Source organism: Manis pentadactyla, chromosome 8 (assembly GCF_030020395.1).
Source record: "Manis pentadactyla isolate mManPen7 chromosome 8, mManPen7.hap1, whole genome shotgun sequence".
NCBI classification, from domain to species: Eukaryota; Metazoa; Chordata; class Mammalia; order Pholidota; family Manidae; genus Manis; species Manis pentadactyla.
Window position 1 is genome coordinate 133,790,674 of NC_080026.1, and position 21,510 is coordinate 133,812,183.

Below are 21,510 nucleotides of genomic sequence, written 5' to 3' on the forward strand. Positions count from 1 at the left end.
ATTTTTAAGCACTCTTTACCAGGCCGACGTCTGTTCCTCATTATCAAGGACAGACAAATATGTTTTTATCTGGTGGTTCCAGGGGTAAAAGAGAACACCTGTATTTAAAAACCAGGAAAGGAACTTGCCCTACACAGTGTAACTTTGAGCATTTATTAAAACTGTCAGCTTCAGGAAGAGGGAAAGACTACTGATACAGGCCCACAACATTTCTAAAGGAAACAAATTTAACATGGAAGATAATAAAATTAATGACATAAAATAAAAGACAATAAAATCACATACAATTCTTGCTTCCCAGACAAAACAGTAATGAAGCCTCAGGTTCACATTTCAAGCCTCAAACACTTCAGACTTACAATATATAACCTGCCTAAGCCACTGAATGCAACAAAAAGACACATGATAAGTCTTCCCCCTACTAATGTCTATGCCTTTATTACCAAAAAGAAACAAATGCTAAGATAATGTGCAAGCAATTTGGTCACAAATGCATTTCCTATTAGCTTGTGACAACTGAGGCTCAAAATTTAACAAAAATTTTATAGGCACACACCTGATCATCTACATTTGCTTTCTTACAGCACTAAACTATGTTTTCTACCTTTATCTTGCATCTACCTACCACTTCAGCATTTTAAGAAAAAAAAAAAATAATAATAATAATAATAAGGGAGAAATGTGGGATTCACATATAAATCAAGTATAAAAATCAAACGAATATTCATATCCAACCTGATTGTTTATAGTTCATAATGCATGATCAAAACCGAAAGTTTCTGTGATGAGTGCCCTTGTACTGTTCACCATGTAAGAACTTATTCACTATGTAAGAATTTGTTCACCATGTAAGAACTTGTTCGTTGTGCTTCAGAAGATCGGAGACTGATGAGAATTAGGCTTGGGGTGGATTAATGATTGTGCATTGAGTCCCCTGTACAGAATTTTATTGTTGTTAACTGTTAACAACCATTTGATCAATAAATATGAGAGATGCCCTCTCAAAAAAAAAAAATTTTAACAAAAATTTAGTATCATAGCATTTATTAATATTCTATCCTAAAAAATTCCTCCCATTCCTTTGAAAAACTACAGATTCTCAATTCGCACAAGATCTTAGTAGACACAACACTAATACTACATTACTAATAGGGCAAAAGAGGATCCTGTCCTTATATCAAAACTCAGAAAATGGTAGAAATTTCCTCAACAGACTAAAGTTCCTATATTTTGTTTCTGGGCAATGTTAAAAATAATTGTTCTACATATGCTAAAAAACAAAACAAATCCTAAGTACTAAATGACCACTAGCAAGACATACAATGTATGTATAAAATTAAAATTCTCATCATATAAGAATTCCATTTGCATTATTACTGAATAGTATTATTACCAATCACCAATAGATCAGTGCACTAAAGTCACAAGCATAATATATGTGTTTTCTTTGATTCTCTAAATAATAGATCATAGAGCTTAAGTAAAGAACTTAATTTTTATAGGCTCAAATTTTTAGTACTTAACTGCCAGGATTTCTTGGAAAATACTAAAAAGAACCTGGATCTCAACCAATATTATGTCTTTATTTTTTGCATATACAATTAAAAGTATTACCAAGAAAAAGCCCACAAACACATGGAGGCTTAATAACATGCTCCTAAATAATCAATGGATCAAAGACCAAATAAAAACAGAGATCAAGCAAAATATAGAGACAAATGACAACAGTAATTCAACACCACAAAATCTGTGGGATGCCGCAAAGGCTGTGCTAAGAGGGAAGTATATTGCAATACAGGCCTACCTCAGGAAAGAAGAACAATCCCAAATGAACAGTCTAAACTCACAATTAACGAAACTAAAAACAGAAGAACAAATGAGGCCCAAAGTCAGCAGAAGGAGGGACATAATAAATATTAGAGCAGAAATAAATAAAATCAAGAAGAATAAAACAAGAGAAAGAGTCAATGAAAGCAGGAGCTGGTTCTTCAAGAAAATAAACAAAATAGACATCTAGCCAGACTTATCAAGAAAAAAAAGAGTCTACACACAAACAGAATCAGAAATGAGAAAGGAAAAATCACTACGGACACCACAGAAATACAAAGAATTATTAGAGAATACTATGAAAAATTATATGCTAACAGACTGGATAACCTAGAAGAAATGGACAACTTTCTAGAAAAATACAACCTTCCAAGGCTGACCAAGGAAGAAACAGAAAATCTGAATAGACCAATTACCAGCAAGGAAATGGAATCAGTAATCAAAAAACTACCTAAGAACAAAACTCCTGGACCAGATAGTTTCACTGCTGAATTTTATCAAACATTTAGTGAAGACCTAATACCCATCCTCCTTAAAGTTTTCCAAAAAGTAAAAGAGGAGGGAATATTCCCAAACTCATTCTATGAGGCCAGCATCACTCTAACACCAAAACCAGGCAGACTCCGCAAAAAAAGAAAATTACAGACCAATATCCCTGATGAACATAGATGCAAAAATACACAATAAAATATTAGCAAACCGAATTCAAGAATACATCAAAAAGATCATCCATCATGATCAAGTGTGATTCATCCCAGGGATGCAAGTATGACACAACATTCGAAAATCCATCATCATCATCATCATCCACATCAACAAAAAGGACAAAAACCACATGATCATCTCCATATATGCTGAAAAAGCATTTGACAAAATTCAACATCCATTCATGATAAAAACTCTCAACAAAATGGGTATAGAAGGCAAGTACCTCAACATAATAAAGGCCATATATGACAAACCCACAGCCAACTTTATACTTAACAGTGAGAAGCTAAAAACTTTTCCTTTAAGATCAGGAAAAGACAAGGATGCCCACTCTCCCCACTTTTAGTCAACATAGTTCTGGAGGTCCTAGCCAGGACAATCACACAACACAAAGAAATAAAAGGCAACCAGACTGGCAAGGAAGAAGTCAAACTGTCCCTGTTTGCAGATGACATGATATTGTACATAAAAAACCTTAAAGAATCCACTCCAAAACTACTAGATCTAATATCTTAATTCAGCAAAATTGTGGGATACAAAATTAATACACAGAAATCTGTTGCATTCCTATACACTAATGATGAACTAGCAGAAAGAGAAATCAGGAAAACAATTCCAATCACAATTGCATCAAAAAGAGTAAAATACCTAGGAATAAACCTAACCAAGGAAGTGAAAGACCTATACTCTGAAAACTACAAGAAACTCATGAGAGAAATTAAAGAAGATACTAATAAATGGAAACACATCCTGTGCTCATGGATAGGAAGAATATTGTCAAAATGGCCATTCTGCCTAAAGCAATCTACAGATTCAATACAATCCCTATCAAAATACCAACAGCATTCTTCAACGAACTAGAGCAAATAGTTCTAAAATTCATATGGAACCACAAAAGAACGCGAATAGCCAAAGCAATCCTGAGAAGGAAGAATAAAGTTGGGGGGATTAACCTCTCTGACTTCAAGCTCTACTACAAAGCCACAGTAATCAAGACAATTTGGTACTGGCACAAGAACAGACCCAATGGAACAGACTAGAGAGCCCAGATATAAACCCAAGCATATATGGTCAGTTAATACATGATAAAGGAGCCATGGATATAAAATGGGGAAACGACAGACTCTTCAACAACTGGTGTTGGCAAAACTAGACAGCTACATGAGAAAGAATGAAACTGGGATTATTGTCTAACCCCATACACAAAAGTAAACTCAAAATGAATTGAAGACCTGAATGTAAGTCATGAAACCATAAAACTCTTAGAAGAAAACATAGGCCAAAATCCCTTAAATATAAACATGAGCAACTTTTTCATGAACGCATCTCCTTGGGCAAGGGAAACAAAATAAAAAATGAACAAATGGGACTACATCATGCTAAAAAGCTTCTGTATAGCAAAGGACCCCATCAGCAGAACAAAAAGGCATCCTACAGTATGGGAGAATATGTTTGTAAACGACATATCCGACAAGGGGTTAACATCCAAAATATATAAAGAACTCATACACCTCAACACCCAAAAAGCAAATAACCCTATTGAAAAATGGGCAGAAGAAATGAACAGACACTTCTCCAAAGAAGAAATTCAGATGGCCAACAAACACATGAAAAGATGCTCCACATCACTAATGATCAGGGAAATGCAAATAAAAACAACAATGAGATTATCACCTTACACCAGTTAGGATGGCCAACAGAGAAAAGACTAGAAACAACAAATGCTGGCAAGGATGCAAAGAAAGGGGAACCCTCCTACACTGCTGATGGGAATGTAAACTAGTTCAACCACTGTGGAAAGCAGTATGGAGGTTCCTCAAAAAACTAAAAATAGAAATACCATTTGACCCAGGAATTCCACTCCTAGGAATTTACCCGAAGAATGCAGGATCCCAGTTTCAAAAAGACATATGCACCCCTATGTTTATTGCAGCACTATTTACAATAGCTAAGAAATGGAAGCAACCTAAGTGTCCATCGATAGATGAATGGATAAAGAAGAGGTGGTACATATACACAATGAAATATCAGCCATAAGAAGAAAACAAATCCTACCATTTGCAACAACATGGATGGAGCTGGAGGGTATTATGCTCAGTGAAATAAGCCAGGAAGAGAGACAAGTACCAAATGATTTCACTCACATGTGGAGCTTAAGAACAAAGCAAAAACTGAAAGAACAAAACAGCAGCGGACTCACAGAACCCAAGAATAGACTAATAGTTGCCAAAGGAAAAGGAACTGGGATTAGGGGGGAGGGAAGGGAGGGAGAAGGGAAATAAGGGGCATTACCATTAGCATACATAATGTTGTGGGGGGGGCACAGGGAACACACTATAGCACAGAGAAGACAAGTAATGACTCTATAGCATCTTACTATGCTGATGGACAGTGACTGTAATGGGGTATGTGGGGGGACTTGATAATGGGGGGAATCTAGTAACCACAGTGTTGCTCATGTAATGTACATTAATGATACAAAAAAAATTATGATGAAAAAAAAAAAAGTATTACCAAGGTTATTAATGGATAAAGGCAGAAAATTCCCACAAATGAAAAGTAAAACCCTGTAACACCAAGAAATAAAAAAACCTATTTAAGTGCATTAAACCTGAAGCAAGCACACATTTAAACAACATATAGCCATTTACCTTCACTGAATTCATTTAGCAACTCTTCCTTGGTCCAATTACATGAGGTTATTAGAAAAAAGCCTTTCACTTTCAACACCCTGGAGAGAGATTTCACATACTGCTTCCTCTTCTCAACTGCATTGTCAGGATTAAGGCTTATGGCATCAAAAGTCCCTTTGTCAATACAAATATGAAATCCAGACAGCTTTGTAGAAGGATTCAAAAAGTCTTCTACCTATATTAAAAATCAATGTCTATATGAGAACAATCTTTACTGAATTAAGTGACAATCTGTAAAAGGTTACAGATAAAAGGACCAATTAATTATGATGGCATTTTACATATAATAAACATATTTTCAACTGTATAGCTAACATTTATGTGGCTGATTCATTCCCAGAACATTAAAGCTAAGATTAGTGAGCAAGACTGATAAGTGTTACCTAGACATTCCAAATCTCTACAAATCTGGAAACAAATCAAAGCCACATGTACTGCCTAGTAATACTAGCACATGATACAGCTCACAAGCCTGGTTTATGAAAAACTTATCTCTGTCAAAAAGCAGAATATCTGACATAGTCTTAAAAATGACAACAATTATTTGGAACTCAAATAGGTCATTGGAAATAAGACAATTATTAGCTGATAGTACTAGTTGTGTGACCTAAAGTAAATAAAGCAAATCAAAAGTTCTTTTCCCTTGATTCAGCAGCTCACAAAGCAAATAATGGCTATAATGAATGGTACAAAGCTCAAATTAAATGACTGTTAAAAATGCGATGACTTAACTTTACAATATCCTGCACTTTAGATTCTGGAAGTCAGACATCAGGATCTCATTCATTTTCAATAACCTACTGATACATTATAAGCATATGAAATAGTGATCTGCTGCAATTTCATAAACTAGTCACAATAATTTGCTAATAATGAACTTAATTCTGAAAAGCTACTTTGAAAAAGTAAGCAATTAGCTCATGATTATTAATACAGCTCAATAAAGTATCATAGTGTATTATCTAAAACTCTTACTGTCGGACTTAAAAATGTGCATTTTATGTTTAATACATTTCAACATGGTTTTTTTTCCTTTTCCTCACACCACTGTATTCATTATACCTGAAGTAAAGTAACAGGCTAGACATATAATGCAAGACTCATCTTATAAGACCACAGGACACTAAGTTTGGAGACATTCTGATCCTAAATGCCTGTTTAAAAATACTCATTTATTCAACAAATATATCATGGACACCTATTACATGCAAGGACTTTTCAGACCCTGGGAATATATATAACAGTAAACAAAACAGAAAAGGTCCCTGTATGAGAACATATATGATCTCAAGCAAGAGACAGACAATAAATAAGCTAACCAAATAATTTCAGATAACATGCTATGAAGAAAATAAAAACAGAATAATGAAGACACTGAGTGGGAACCCTAGTGTTTTGGAAAAGGTAGTCAGGAAAGGCTCTTTTAAGAAGGTGATACTTGAGCAGAGATCTGAATGATGAGAAATGAGCCTAACAAGCTAAGATCTGGGGCAAGAATATTGTAAACAGAGGGTAACAGGAGTAAAGACTGGAGAAGAACAGGCTAGACATGTTTCAGGAGCAGAAAGAAAGCCAGTGTGACCAGAGTACTGGTGGTCCAGAGGTAAGGGGTAAAAAATAAGGGGCTCTGTAAGGGTTAGATGGGGGTCCAGATTCTATGCTGAATACTATGGGGAAGCCCCTGGAGGCTTGTGAGCAAGTGCCGACCTGATTTACATTTAAAAGATCACTCTGGCTGACCTGTAGAAATGGAATGTGGTGTGGCAAGAGTGGAAATGGGGAGGCCAAGTAAGAAGCTACTGTGGTTGTCTAGGCAAGAAATCAGAAGGTGGCTTGGACTTGGGAGGAAGCAGTGGAAATATCAAGGAATGACCTCATTCCTGATATCCTTTGAAGATAAAACCAACGAACTGGGTAGAGGATGTACAGGAAAGAGAAGAATCAATGATGACTCCTTGAGTTTGGGGTTAGTGCAGTATCATTAATAGAAATGGGAACTAGGGAAAAGCAGGCTTCAGGAGGAAACCAAGAGTTTCATTTTAGACTACACAAGAGAACTTAGCCTTCCTAGTGAACTGTAGAATATGCAGTTTTTATATAATCCTAGGGCTAAGAAAAGAATCCTGGGCTAGACATATAATGCAAGACTCACCATCTAACAAGACCACAGGACACAAAAATAAACTAAGTAATCTTTGGTGGCATTATATCACTTTATACATTTACAACTTTTTGATCTAGCTAATCCAAAGTTAACTATTATTTGGGTTTACAAGCACAAGAAAAAGGGTGGGGAAGGGAGAAGGAAGTGAACTTGTACACAGGGAAGAGAAAATAAAATAACTTCCCCAAGCTGACTAGATCAAAAGCTTTAATACAGTTACTTGAAAATGTTTGTTTGGATTATTTACGATTGATCTTTAATTCATATGTGTTCAAATATCTCAGAAAATTAATATATTCTAGAAATATTTAAACTTTATAGCTTTTATCATAAATAAAAATAGGTTATAGAAATATATAGTTACCTTCAACTTAATGTTAGATAAACCTTCTTTCTCTATGATACTTCCAGAAAGCTGTATTGCAGAAGAAGAGTAATCAATTCCAGTAATATTAGAGAAACCAAATTTTGCCTAGAGACAGAGAAATAGTTTTATACTTTAGTTTTTAAAAGTTTTAACATACTGTTTTGCCTATGAATTTTAATATTCCTTTAGGACTGTGACTTTTTTTTCTCTAACAGATCAAATTACATATACTGCCCAATAATCTACAATGTTTAAGTTTCATTGTAGAACTTGTGACAATTCATTTACTTTTATATTTCTTTCAAAAGAATTTCATTTTCTCAAAGATGAGAAATACATGTATATTTCTGCCCTCAAGCAAAAAAAACGTATATTAACTTCTAGTGCTGATATGTTATTAATTCACACATAAATGTCATAAATTTTACTTGACACAATTAAGTTATAAGAATAAATTAATTGCATATACAGTAAGTTTTTTATTTAAAATTTTTCCTTCCGTTTAATAATAAATTATATAATTTTCTACTAGTCATGTGATTATTAACCACCTTACAGCTGTATAGCATTTTTTGGTTTTGAAGTATTTCATACATTCCAATAGATCTTTTCAAAAAGACCTATGAAACAGGTTCAGCAGGTATTAGTATCCCCAAAGTGATAGGGAAAGTTCACTGGACTTAAGAGTTTTGAGAATAGAGCTGTGGTTCCAGCTGTTCTTACTAGCCATACAAACCCATCTAGAGTGTGTGAGCCCGGAGCCAAGAGCAGGATGGCTTCGGGTTCTCACCCCGCTACCCACCAACTATGCTGAACATTTTTAGACTAATCGGGCTAAAGGTAATTTCAAAGGAAATCTGAAAAAGAAAAGAAGTTGCAAAGTACAGCATTGCCTGAAATTCTCTTCCTGCTTTTCACTATTTACTGAATGGTTATTTCCTTCAAAACAACCTACTCTGACACCATCAAGAATTACCTAGACTTTTCAACCTGTGGATAAAGTGAAGGCTCCTATGGCCAGGATTCTCACCTGGCCCTGGTCGGTTAGCTCACTACACACATGTGGGCAATACGTTTTTACTGACGCTATATAAAGAGGTCCCCCCAGTGCTCTGGGAGATACAGTGGCATGGCTGCAAGGCTACAGGGCTGCAGGAGAGCAGAGACTGGAGTGGAGGCAGTGCTGAGGACAGAGACTGAGACGGCTGTGGGCGCAAAGGAGCCCAAAGGCAGAGACAAGCTTGCTGCTTGCAGACTTGCTGAGTGGATGGGATTCTAGTGATTGACCTGCCACTGTGGGAGTAAGTTGGGTATAAACCTTTCACCCCAACAACGTCCCAATGTCATTTTTCAGTCTCATTGAATCCATAGTGTACTTACCTGGGGCTGAAACCCATTGGCAAGACACAACCCTAAGTGACGGACTCCTAATCTATGCTCAAGTAACACACCAACCATTTTCCACAGAGCACTTTGCTCCCTTTGATTTTTATTTTTAGTCTTTAGCTCTGCTATCCCTTCTCTGACCCCAACCTCTTATTTTTTTAGGTGCCTCAGTCACTCCATGCTCTTTGAGATCTGCCTTTTTTCTCAGTTTCCCTCAATTCCTTCTCTAGCTGACTTAGAACCCAGGGTGATTCTATTAATTGACTTACCAGCTCCCTCTTTTCCCATGTCTGTTTATTCTTCCAGCAGAATTTATGAAAGTCATATGTAGATGTTTTAGGTTTCTAGAACAATCATCCAAAGTCTCAAACTATCTCCAATATTTTTCACACTTAATTTGTGGCACTCAGTGAAAAATAAGCAGTCAAGGAAACAATAAATGACCAAAAACCAAGGTAGGGAAACTGGCAGAAGAAAAAGACCCACAGGAGACCCAAATAAAATAATGATCAGAAACAGATTTTAAAACAACTGAAATAAATGATGATCTGGAGAATTTTGACAGAGAATTGAAAACTACAATAACCAAGCAAATAACAGAAGAATGCAGCAATTACTAAATTCAAGGAGGACTTGACAGCAGATTAAACACACACAAAAAAATAGGGAATTGGAAGAAAGGTCAGAAAAAAACACTCCTGTTAAGCATAGAATGACAAAAGGATGGAAAATTAAAAACAAGAAAGAACATAAAGGCATAGTATTGCACAGATTATATGATCTAAAATATATATAATAAAAATCTTGGACAGGAAATGCTAACAGAGCAAAAGAGAAAATGGCATATGCCTGAGAATTTCCTAATACCAACAAAAGACCCCAGCCACAGATTCAAGAAGCTCTATAAACCCAAGGCATGACAAAAACAAAGAAAATCAGTACAGTATAATATATCTGATAAAAACAAAAAACAGAAAAATCTCAAAAGCATCCAGGGAGTGGAGGTAGGGTAATACAGGGGAACAGATTACCCTCAAAGACCAACAATAAGATTGACGCCTGACAGTGAGTAGTAAGGTATGGAAGACAAAAGACAATGGAAGAAAAACGCCAATCTAAAATTATTTGCGCAGCCAAAAATATAGTAATAGCCCATCAAAAACACAGGTGATCTTTTTCATAGGTGAAAAAGTAGTGAATGTCAACATGGCTGTTAACATCACGTAACAGAACATTTTGTGCCACAAAGGCAAGTATACACCACAAACTATTAAGTTTACTTGTTAAAGAAAAAACTGAATTTGATAAAAATCTCTGGATCAGAGGTCAGGAAACTTCCTCTTTAAAAGAACAGAGCATAAATATTTTAGGCTTTGCCAGCCATACAACCTCTGTCATAAACACTCAGCTCCACCATGCAGCACATAGGCAGCCACGGGCAATATGTAAACGAATAAGCATGGCTGTAGTCCAGTAAATACAGTTGGCCCTTCAACAACACGGGCTTGAACTGCACAGGTCCACTTATACATGGGCTTTTTCAATAAATGCACTGAAAATTTGGGGGAAACTTGTGACAATCTGAGAAAACATTTTCTTCTCTCTACTTATTGTAAGAATATAGTATATAATACATATAACATACAAAATATGGGTTAATCGACCGTGCTATTAGTAAGGCTTCTGATCAACAGTAGGCTATCAGTGGTTAAGCTTTTGGGGAGTCAGAATTTATACATGAATTTCAACTGTGTTGGGGGTCTGCGCTCCAACCCTTACATTGTTCAACTTTATAAAAACAGGGGAAGCCCAGATTTAATCCTCAAACTGTAGTTTACTGACACTTATTCTAGATCTGACTTCCAACCTACAGAAAATATAGGGGACCAATAACAAGTTAAATGTTACAACAGAGATGCAGTTAGAAAAGCCACACTGTGGAAAACCATTTGGAACTAATCTACTATCTTCTGCAACAAATCAAAAAGTTAAAGAAAAGGTGTAGGGAGAACTTGAAAGAGCCCTAAGAAATTATCCATCAACTGCAATACGTGGACTCAAGAGCAGAATGGAAATGAGGGAGGGAAAGTCAGTGAATCTGAAGACACATCAACAAAAATTACCAAATTCATCGAGAAAAATAATTGTAAAAAAATGAACAGAGCCTTAAGGATCTGTGGGACAGATGATATAAAAAGGTCTAACACTGATATTTATAGCCTAGCAGAAGAGTGTGACACAGAAAAAAAAAAACATCTGAAGAAATAAAAGCTGAAAAGTTCCCAACTCTGGCAAAACACTTAAGCCCTTGGATTGAAAGAGCTCAGCAAACCCCAAATAAGCACACAGAAGTCCAAGCAGCAACACAACATGAACAAACAACTAAAAATTACAGACTAAAAACAGTGAAAAATGATGCACTACTTTCAGGAACACAGCAATTCAAATGACTGCAGATTTCTTATCAGAAACCATGGAGGTCAGAAAGAAGTGATACGATATTTTTAAAGTTCTGTAAGAAAACAATTCCATATTCAGCAAAAATATCCCTCAGGAATGAAGATGAAATACGACATTCTCAGTTGAAGGAACACTAAGAAAATGTGTTGCCAGAAAACCTTCCCCAAAATAATTCCTAAAGGAAATTTAGACTAAGGGAAATAATATGCATCCCGCCACCAAACAAAACAAAACAAAACAAAACAAAAAACCTTGGAAGATCAGGAATGAAGGAAGAGCAGCAAAAGTAAATATCTGAGTAAACAAAACTAGCCGTTATTCTATTGAGTGCTTTAAAATATATTTAATGTTTGAAAGGAAAAATTACAGCACTTTGTGATAGGATTTTCAATGTGCATAAAGGTAATATTTAAGACAATTACAATATAAAGAGGAAAAGTAAAAAAACAATATGTAGTAAAGTTTTTCACATTTCCACATTCCCCTTAAAACACTGATTCTAAGTAAACTGTGAAAAGTATGTATATTATAGTCAGCACACCAACCAATAAAGAAAACCACACAAAGAGATAGAGTCACATCCTTATAGCAACCACTGGAAATGCTATACAAAGATATATACACAAACACATTTATTTTAATTAAAATAGAATACTAAGAAATGCTCAAATAAACCAAAACGAGTGGAAGAGGACAAAGAAGAAAAACTTAACAGAGAAAACAAATAATAGGTAACCTAAATCCAAATATATCAATAATTGCCTTAAATGTCAATGTTCTAAATACACCAAAAAAAGGATAGAGATTGTTAGAATGGATAAAAAACATAACCCAACCATACGCTGGCTACAAGAAATCCATTTCAAACATAATGATATAGGCAGGGTTAAAGTGAAAGAATGGAAAAAGATACACCATGCAAAAACTAACTTAAAAAAGTTGAACTTCACACTCACTAGGATAGCTATAATCAAAAGACAGTAAAAAGTGCTAGTGAGGAAACAGAGAAATTAGAACTCTCATATATTGCTGGTGGAAATGTGCAAGAGTGCAGCTACTATGAAAAACAGTCTAGCAATTCCTCAAAGATTATCTGGGGGTAATCGTATGACCCTAGGTATATACCCAAGAGAAATGAAAACATACGTCCACCTAAAACCTTTACATAAAATATTCACACCAGCATTTTTCATAATAGCCAAAATAAATGACCTAAATATCTTTCAGTCAATGAATGGATTAAAAAAATGTAGTATATCCACACAATGGAATATTATTTAGCAAAAAAAAAAGGGAAGTATTGATATATGAAGTTTGAAAACATTGTGTTAAATGAAAGAAGCCAGACACAAAATACTACATACATATTCTATGATTCCAGTTACATGAAATGTCCCAAGTAGACAAATCTGGAGATAGAAGGTAGTGTAGAGGTTGCCAGGAGCTGACAGGAGGAAGGAATGGTGACTGAATGATAACAGGTACAGGGTTTCTTCTTGGGGTGATGAAATTTTCCAGAATTAAGATGGTGGTGATAGTTGTATGAATTTGTGAACATATCACTTTAAAAGGGTGAATTTCACAGTATGCGAATTACATCTCAATTAAAAAAGAAAGCTGAAGTGGCTTACATATGAGCACCAGTCAAAGTAAAACTCAAAGAAAACTACCAATGTTAAAGAGGAACATTATATAATAACAAAGGGGTCAAATTTGTCAATACATACACACTCATACACACACACACACAAAATCCTTAATGTGTATGCTCCTCACAACAAAGCTTCAAAATACATGTAGCAAAAACTGACAGAAATGAAAGGAATAGACCAATTCACAATTATAGTCAGATACTTCAACACTATCTCCACAATTAATAGAATTAATAGGAATTCAGCAAATATAGAGAACTAAACACCACCATCACAAAAATGGACCAAGAAACATTCATAGAACACTTCACCCAATTATAGCAGATACATTTTTTAAGTGTACATGAAACATTTACCAAGATGTACTATATCCTGGGTCATAAAACTAACTTTAACAAATTTGAAATAATTGAAAGCCAAGTATGTTTTCTGACCATAAGTAAATTAGCCTATAAGTCAGAAACAGAAAGGTAAGAGAAATAACCTCAGCAATTTGAAATTAAATAACAGAATTCTAAATAATTCGTGGATCAAAGAGAAAAAGTTAAAAAATATTTTATGATGAATGAAAATAAAAATACAACATACCAAAATTTTGGGGTGCAGCAGCCACTGTGAAATTTTCCTAATGGGAAAATTCATAGTATTTACAGCATTAAATGTTTGTATTAGAAAAGAAGAAAAGCCTCAAATCGATAACCTAGGCTTCCACCTTAAGAAGCTAGAAAAAAAGAGCAAAAATAAATTAAAAACAAGATGATGAAAACAGAGCATAATTCTATGAAAATGAAAACAAAAACAATTGAGAAATTCGATGAAAACGAGCTGGTTTTTAGAAAGATTTTTTTAAAAATCTCTTTAGTATCAATATCTAAGAGAAAAAAGAGAAAAGATACAAGTTACCAATATTAGGAATAAAAGATGACATTATCACTGCAGACCCCACAGACATTAAAAGGATACTAAGAGAAAACTGTGCATAACTCTACTCAAACCATTTCAAAATCAGATTCCTCAAAAACCACAAACCATGCAAACTCACTCAAATGAAATAACCTAAAAAAGAATGTAACTATTAAATTCACATTTTAAAATTTCAGAAATCTCCAGGTTGAATAGTTTCATTGTAAATTCTACCAAATACTAAAAAATAACACTAATTCTAGAAAATCTTCAAAAAAATAAAGGGAATGCTTCCCAACTTATTTTGAGGCCAGCAATGCCTTGAGGCCAAAGCCAAACATAGTTCAAGAAAGGAAAACTGCAGACCAGTATCTCTCAAAACACAAACATAAAAATTCTCAACATAATATTAACAAAATGAATTCAGCAACATATAAACAAAATTAAACTCTATGACCAAATGGGGCTTTATTCTGGGAATGCAATGCCAGTTCATTATCTAAAAATCATAAAATGCACCACATTAACAGTCTAAAGAAGAAAAACCTCACGATTATACTCAGTGGTGCAAAAAAAATTTTTTTCTACAAAATTCAACACCCATTCTAGAAATTGAAAGGAACTTCCTCAACCTGATAAAGGGCATCTAAAAATTCCTACAGCTAACATAATACTTAGTGGTGAAAAACTGAACACTTTCCTAACGCAGGAACAGGAAGGAATGTTCCATCATCACTACTCCTAGTCAGCATTGTATTGGAAGCCCTACCTAGTGTAATTAGGCAAGAAAAAGAATTAAAAGGCATGCAAATTGGAAAGAAATAAAACTGTGCTTATTCACAAATAATATGATTGTCTACATAGACAATCCCAGGAAATCCACCAAAAAAATTCTAGAACTAATAAATGCAAGGTTATAGAATACTAGACCAACATACAAACACCAAATTTATAGCAGTAAACAATTGGAAACTGAATTCTAAAAAGCAGTACCCTTTAAAATACTCCAAAAAGAGAGAAATGTATAGGTATTAGTCTATAAAACATGTACAGAATCTGTATCTGAAAACTAAAAAATGTTGATGAAAGAAATGAAGGAAGACCTAAGTAAATGAAGAGATATGTCATGAAATGGAAGACTCAAAATTGTAAAGATGTCAACTGTCCTCAAATTACAGATTTAGCTCAATTCCAATAAAATTTTCAACATAGATTCTTTTGTAGATAAATAAATAAATTGATTCTATAATTTATTTGGAAAGGCAAAGGAACTGGAATAGCCAAAAAAAGTTTGAAAGTTTGGAAAAGAATAAAGTTGGAAGAATCACACTAACCAACTTTAAGAGTTATTACATTAATCAAGACAGTACAGTGTTAACAAAGGGACGGACACATATTAATGAGACAAAACAGAATCCAGAAATAGACCCACATAAACATGGCCAACTGATTTTTGACAAAGGTGAAAAGGTGATTCAATGAAGAAAGGATAGTCTTTTCGACAAATGCTATTAGAACCAATGGAATCTCAACTTAAGAATTTTTCTCAACCAAAAAAGAATCTCAACTTAAGCCTCATATCTTATACAAACATTAATTCAGAAAGGATCCTAAATCCAAATGTAAAAAAATAAAACTTTAAGGGGAAAAAAAGGAGAAAAGGTATTAGGTAAAGAGTTACTTGACGTGACACCAAAAGTACAATACATCAAAGAAAAACTCAATGAACCGGACTTATTCAAAATTATAAATTTTTACTCTAAATTCTGCTTTTTGAAAAATCTGTTTAAGAGGATGAAAAGAGCAACTTTCTGACTGGGAGAAAATATTTGTAATCACATATCAGAGGAAAGGATTCTATCCAAATATACAAAGAACTCACAAAATTCAACAGTAAGAAAAAATTCAATCCAAACAATTCAATCCAAAAATAGCAAAAGACTTGAATAGAAACCTCACCAAATAAGATATACAGATAGCAAGTAAGTACATGAAAATATGCTTGGTATCCTTAACCATCAGGGAAATACAAACTAAAATAATGATGTCTCTACATACATATTAGAATGGCTAAAATAGAAATATACTGACAATTCCAAATCTAGCAAGGATACAGACCAACTGGAACTATCACACATGGCTCATGTATGTAAAATGCAAATGAAACATGATACAACACCTCAGAAAATGGCTTGGCAGTTTCTAAATAAAGTTAATTATATATTTACACTAAAGAAATTAAACATGTTCACACAAAAAAAAATTCTGTACACAAATCTTTATAGCTTTTTTCATAACTTCCAAAAGCTAGCAACAACTCAAATGTCCTTCAACAGATAAATGGATACACAAGCTGTGATATGTCCATAAATCAGAACGCTTCTCAGCAATAAAAAGTAATGACTATTGATACACACAAAAATGTGGATGCATCTCAAAACATTATTGAGTAGATGAAGGTAGTCTCAAAAGGTTATTAATACTACATTTCCATTTTATAAGCCACTCTTAAAAACATAAACCTAGTAATGGAAAATACATTAATGGCTACCAGGGCTAAAGGGTATGGCTTATATAGGATGGCATGAGAGAGATTTTTGGACAGAACTATTCTGCATCCTGACTGTGATGGAGATTACATGAATCTCTACATGTGCTAAAATTCATAGAACTGTAATGCACAAAAGTCCATTTTATAATAGGCTGATTTTTAAATCAAACCAATAAAAAGTTTTAAATTACGTAAATGGATAAATTTCTTGAAAATCACAAAACTGACTCAAAACCTACAAAAAAACCCTCCATATCCAGAAGATACCACCATGAATTTTTCCAAACATTTAAGACAGAAACAAAGCCAATCTTACACAAATTCTCTCAAAGAATAAAGAGAGACATTTCTATCTCATTTTAAGAGGCTAGCATAACCTTGGTACAAAAACCTTACATGAAAATTGCAAGTAAGGAAAATTACTGGCTAATCTCTCTCATGAAGCTATATAAATTCTAAGCAAAATAAACACTACCACGTCAAATTCAACAGTATATATATATATGAAAAGGATAATACACCACAGTCAAACTTGGTTTACTTAAGGAATGGAAATTTGTTTTAACACTGAACAATCACCAAAATTATCTCAATAAAAATGTCAATTAAAAAAAAATTGAGGACCCACCAAAAATCAATCAATTCAACATTAAGAGAATAAAGAAGAAAAATCATCTGATCATTTCAATAGCTATCAAAGAGGGCAACTGTTCAAATTCAACACCCATTCATGATGAAAACTTAACAAGCTAGAAATATAAAGTAACCTCAATCTGATAAAGACTCTAAGAACCCCTAGAGCTGACATTACATTTAAAATGGTGAAATATTAGAAGCATCCCTCTTACAACAGGCAGTGTTTCAAGACTATATACCTTCATGATTTCTATTTAATATTACACTAGAGAGGACATAGCATTTTAATAAACAAAATATTAAGATTGGAATTGAAATAAAATTATTAACACATACATTACTGTATATATATAGAAAATCCAAAAGAATCTATAAATAAACTACTAGAATTAACATGTGAAATACTGGATACAAGCTAAATACAAAAATCTGTTGTACTTCTATGTACTAGCAACAAACTATTAAAAATGCAATTTCTTAAGCACAACATCTGCAACAATAAACAACAGAAAACAATCAAAGAAAACATGTAAGATCTTTACAGAGAAAAATATAAAATATTACTGAAAGAAGATAACTAAATAAATGGAGGAACAGACCATGTTCACACACTTAGAGACATAATACCACAAAGATGTAAATTCTTCCCAAACTGATCTTTAAATTCAATGTAATATTAATCAAAATTCCTGATCACTTTTTTTTCCCCTTTATATTAACCAAAGAGGAAGACATATAAAGTTGCAGCCATTAGGACAGTATAGAACTGGCGTAAGAACAAACAGACCCAAAGGAAAGAGTATCCAGAAACACACCCTTATCCACCATTACTTGGCTTATGACTGAGGTGCCATCCTGTACAATGGGGGGAAGGATGGGCATTTCAATAAATGGTGCTGAGTAAGTTAGATAGTCACAAGTTGCTCGACTTCTATCTCAAACATATGAAACAGTTCACTGGGAAGTGAATGTAAAAAGAAAAACAATAGTGCTTCTAAAAGAACACACAGAAAAATATCTTTATAACAGGGTAGGCAAAGATTTAATATCCCTATTCAAAAGCACTAATCATTTTTTTAATGATATGTTAAATAAATTTCAGTAAAATTCAGTAACTTCTGTTCATCAAAAAATCCTATTAAAAAGTGAAAGGCAAGGCACAGACTAGATGAAGGTGTTTGAAACAGAAAGCTCACATACACAGAATATATAAAGAACAACAAATCACTAAGAAAAAGACAACCCAATTTGAAAAGGGCAAAAAAATCCTGAACAGGCATTTCACAAAAAACAATAGCCAAATAGCCGAAAAGCATATGAAAACATGCTCAACATTTTCAGTCATCACAAACATAAAACCATGAGATATCACTACACACCTATCTGAATCACTAAAATTCTATAAACTGACAAGATCAGGAGTTGGCAAGGATGTGGAGCAAATGGAATTCTCACTCACTGTCTGAAGGAGGGTAAACTAGTACAACCATTTTGGAAAATTGTTTGGCAGTATTCATAATAATGCAGCACTGGAAACAGTCCAAATGTTCAACAGGAGAAAGAATGTATAATGAATGACTAAATAGTGTCATTCTCATATAGTAGAATACTATCCTGCAATGAAACAAAACAAGGAACCCAGTGCTACACGCAACATGAGTGAACATGGATAACCTCACAAATTCATATTCAGCAAAACAAGCCAAATCAAAAAAATTAAGTGCATACCTAATAATACCACGATACAATTTATACTGAGCCAAAAACAAACAAAACTCAGTGTAATGGAGGAATGATAATCTTTTCAACAAATGTTGGATGGAACAACTAAATATTCATACACAAAAAAGAAAAGTATCTCAACCCTTATACAAAATCTAACTCAAAATCAATCATACATCCACATGTAAAGGGCAAAACTCTAAACTTTTAGGAGAAAACCTATGTGACTACGTGTTAGGCACAGTTCTTCATTACTGTAGCAAAAGAACAATCTATATGAGAAAAAATTAATTTAACTGGACTTCATCAAAATCAGGAACTTCTGCTCTTTGGAAGATACTGGTAAGAGAATGAAAAAAACAAGCCAATGAATGAGGAAAACATTTGTACATCACATACCTGACAAATTATATCCAGAACAGAATCCTCAAATCGTAACAATAAGTAAACATACAACACAATTTAAAATAGCCAAAGAATTGAACACACATTTCACCGAAGACAAACACAGCAAACAAGCACACAAAAAGGTGTGCAACATCAATAGTCATTAGGGAAATGCTAAATCAGTAGAGCTAGTATCAAAAACAGCCTAACATACAATAGATGTCAAAATAGTATTACCTTTAGAAAGGGATGAGTAGAAGGGGGCACAAAGGGGCTTCCTCTATGGTACTAACAATGTTTTCTTCCTTGATAAGGTTAGTGAGTTACACAAAGGTGTTATTTTGTAAAAGCTGTAAACTTATGACCTACTCACTTTTCTACATGTGTATTACACTTCATTTAATAAGTTCACATTAAAAAAGAAAATAGCTTTCCAAGAGAGACTACATATCTAGGTGGCTTCACCAGTGAATTCTACCAAACATTTAAGGAAGAAACAAATACCAATCATCAACAAACTCAAAAAATACATTCTCATTTAATGTCAGCAGAACCTAATACCAAAACTTGACAAGGATACTACAAGAAAAATTATAGGACAATCTTTCTCATGGACAAAGTTGCAAAAATCCTAAATGAAATATTAACAAACTGATTCCAAGAAATGTTAAGCTGGGTTCATTCCAGGAATGCACTTAACACTTGAAAATTGTAAATTCAACAACATGAATAAACTAAAGGAGAAAATTCATATGATTATCTCAAAAGATACAGGATAAACAAGATTTGTAAGACACACACACACACACACACACAAAGCTGAGGAGGAACAGGAGGAAACTTCCTTAATCTGATACAGAGTTATCTATAAAACAAACACAAACTTACAATCTAACATCATACCTAACAGTGAAATATGAAAAAGGATGCCTTCTGCCATGATTTTTTTTCAACATTCTACTGGAGATCCTAGACAGTATAAGGGAGGAAAAGTTATAAAAGACTGGTCAAAAAGAAATAAACAAGACTGTCATTATTCACAGTTTGTATAATTACGTATATAGAAAATCTAAAAGAACCTATAGTTAACTATTAGTCTCAAAAGATAAATCATTAGCCTCTACAAGTAAACTATTAAAGTCCAAAAGAATCTACAGGTAAATAATAGAATGAAGAAATAAATCTGTGGTACAATCACACAAAGGAATCTTATACAGCATTGAAAATGAACAACTAAAGCAATAACTGAGTGAATCTCACAGGCTGAGTGAAAGACACTAGAAATAAACACATACTGAAGACTTCCACTTATAGATTCAAAAATAGGCAAATTAATCTGAGATAAAACTCCTGTTTAGTGATTAGTGGGCAGTGGTTACCTTTCAAGAGGAAAGAGGGAGTAATTTAGAGAGGATTGGTAGGGAGTCAAGGACAGTTTCTAGAGTCTGTAATATTCTACTTCACCAGGGTGATAGTTACATAGGTGTGTTCACTTTGCGATAATTCATTGAGCCATACTCCTGATTTGTGCGCTTTTATGTACATATACTATATCTCAATATTTCAAAAAAGTTCACTACAAATTTTTCTAATCATATTCCATTGATACAAAAATGAACAATACTGCTTAAGGAAAATCTAAGGTCTTAAGTATGGCATATGATACAGCTCCTACCTTTAACTTAATCCTCATCTCAGTCCATCTCATACATACACTTTTTATTCTAATTTACTGAATTATTTATAGACCCAGGACATGCTACACTGCTTCAGACCTTCAGGTCTTTAAATACTGTTTCCACTGCTTGAAATTCTCCCCCTCTTTGCAAGCTACTCACATTCCCCACATCCTGCCCTTGCAATTTCTGCCCAACTTGGATATTAGCTCCTCCAAGACCCTTTCTATCCCTCTTGGTCAAAGTTAATCACCCCTTTTCTTTGCAGAGTATATCTATTACAGCACACATTAAGCTACAGTGTTAACTTTTTATCTACATGTCAGTCCATTCTCTATTATCCTGTGAACACCTCAAGCACAAGGTCCACCTTCTCAA

General features: G+C 33.9%; 1 protein-coding gene across 6 annotated transcripts in view; it reads right to left on the reverse strand.

The window, feature by feature from the left end:
• The window catches only part of EEF1AKMT2 (EEF1A lysine methyltransferase 2), an 80,255-nt gene that overhangs the window by 49,233 nt on the left and 9,512 nt on the right, over positions 1–21,510 (reverse strand). For all 6 annotated transcript variants that reach the window (XM_036899089.2, XM_057506447.1, XM_057506448.1 and 3 more), the window contains exons 4-5: positions 7,757–7,864; positions 5,187–5,403 (exon numbers count right to left, since the gene is read on the reverse strand). In XM_036899089.2, coding sequence (XP_036754984.1) covers positions 5,187–5,403; positions 7,757–7,864 — 325 coding nt within the window. The remainder of the gene's footprint in view (positions 1–5,186; positions 5,404–7,756; positions 7,865–21,510) is intronic.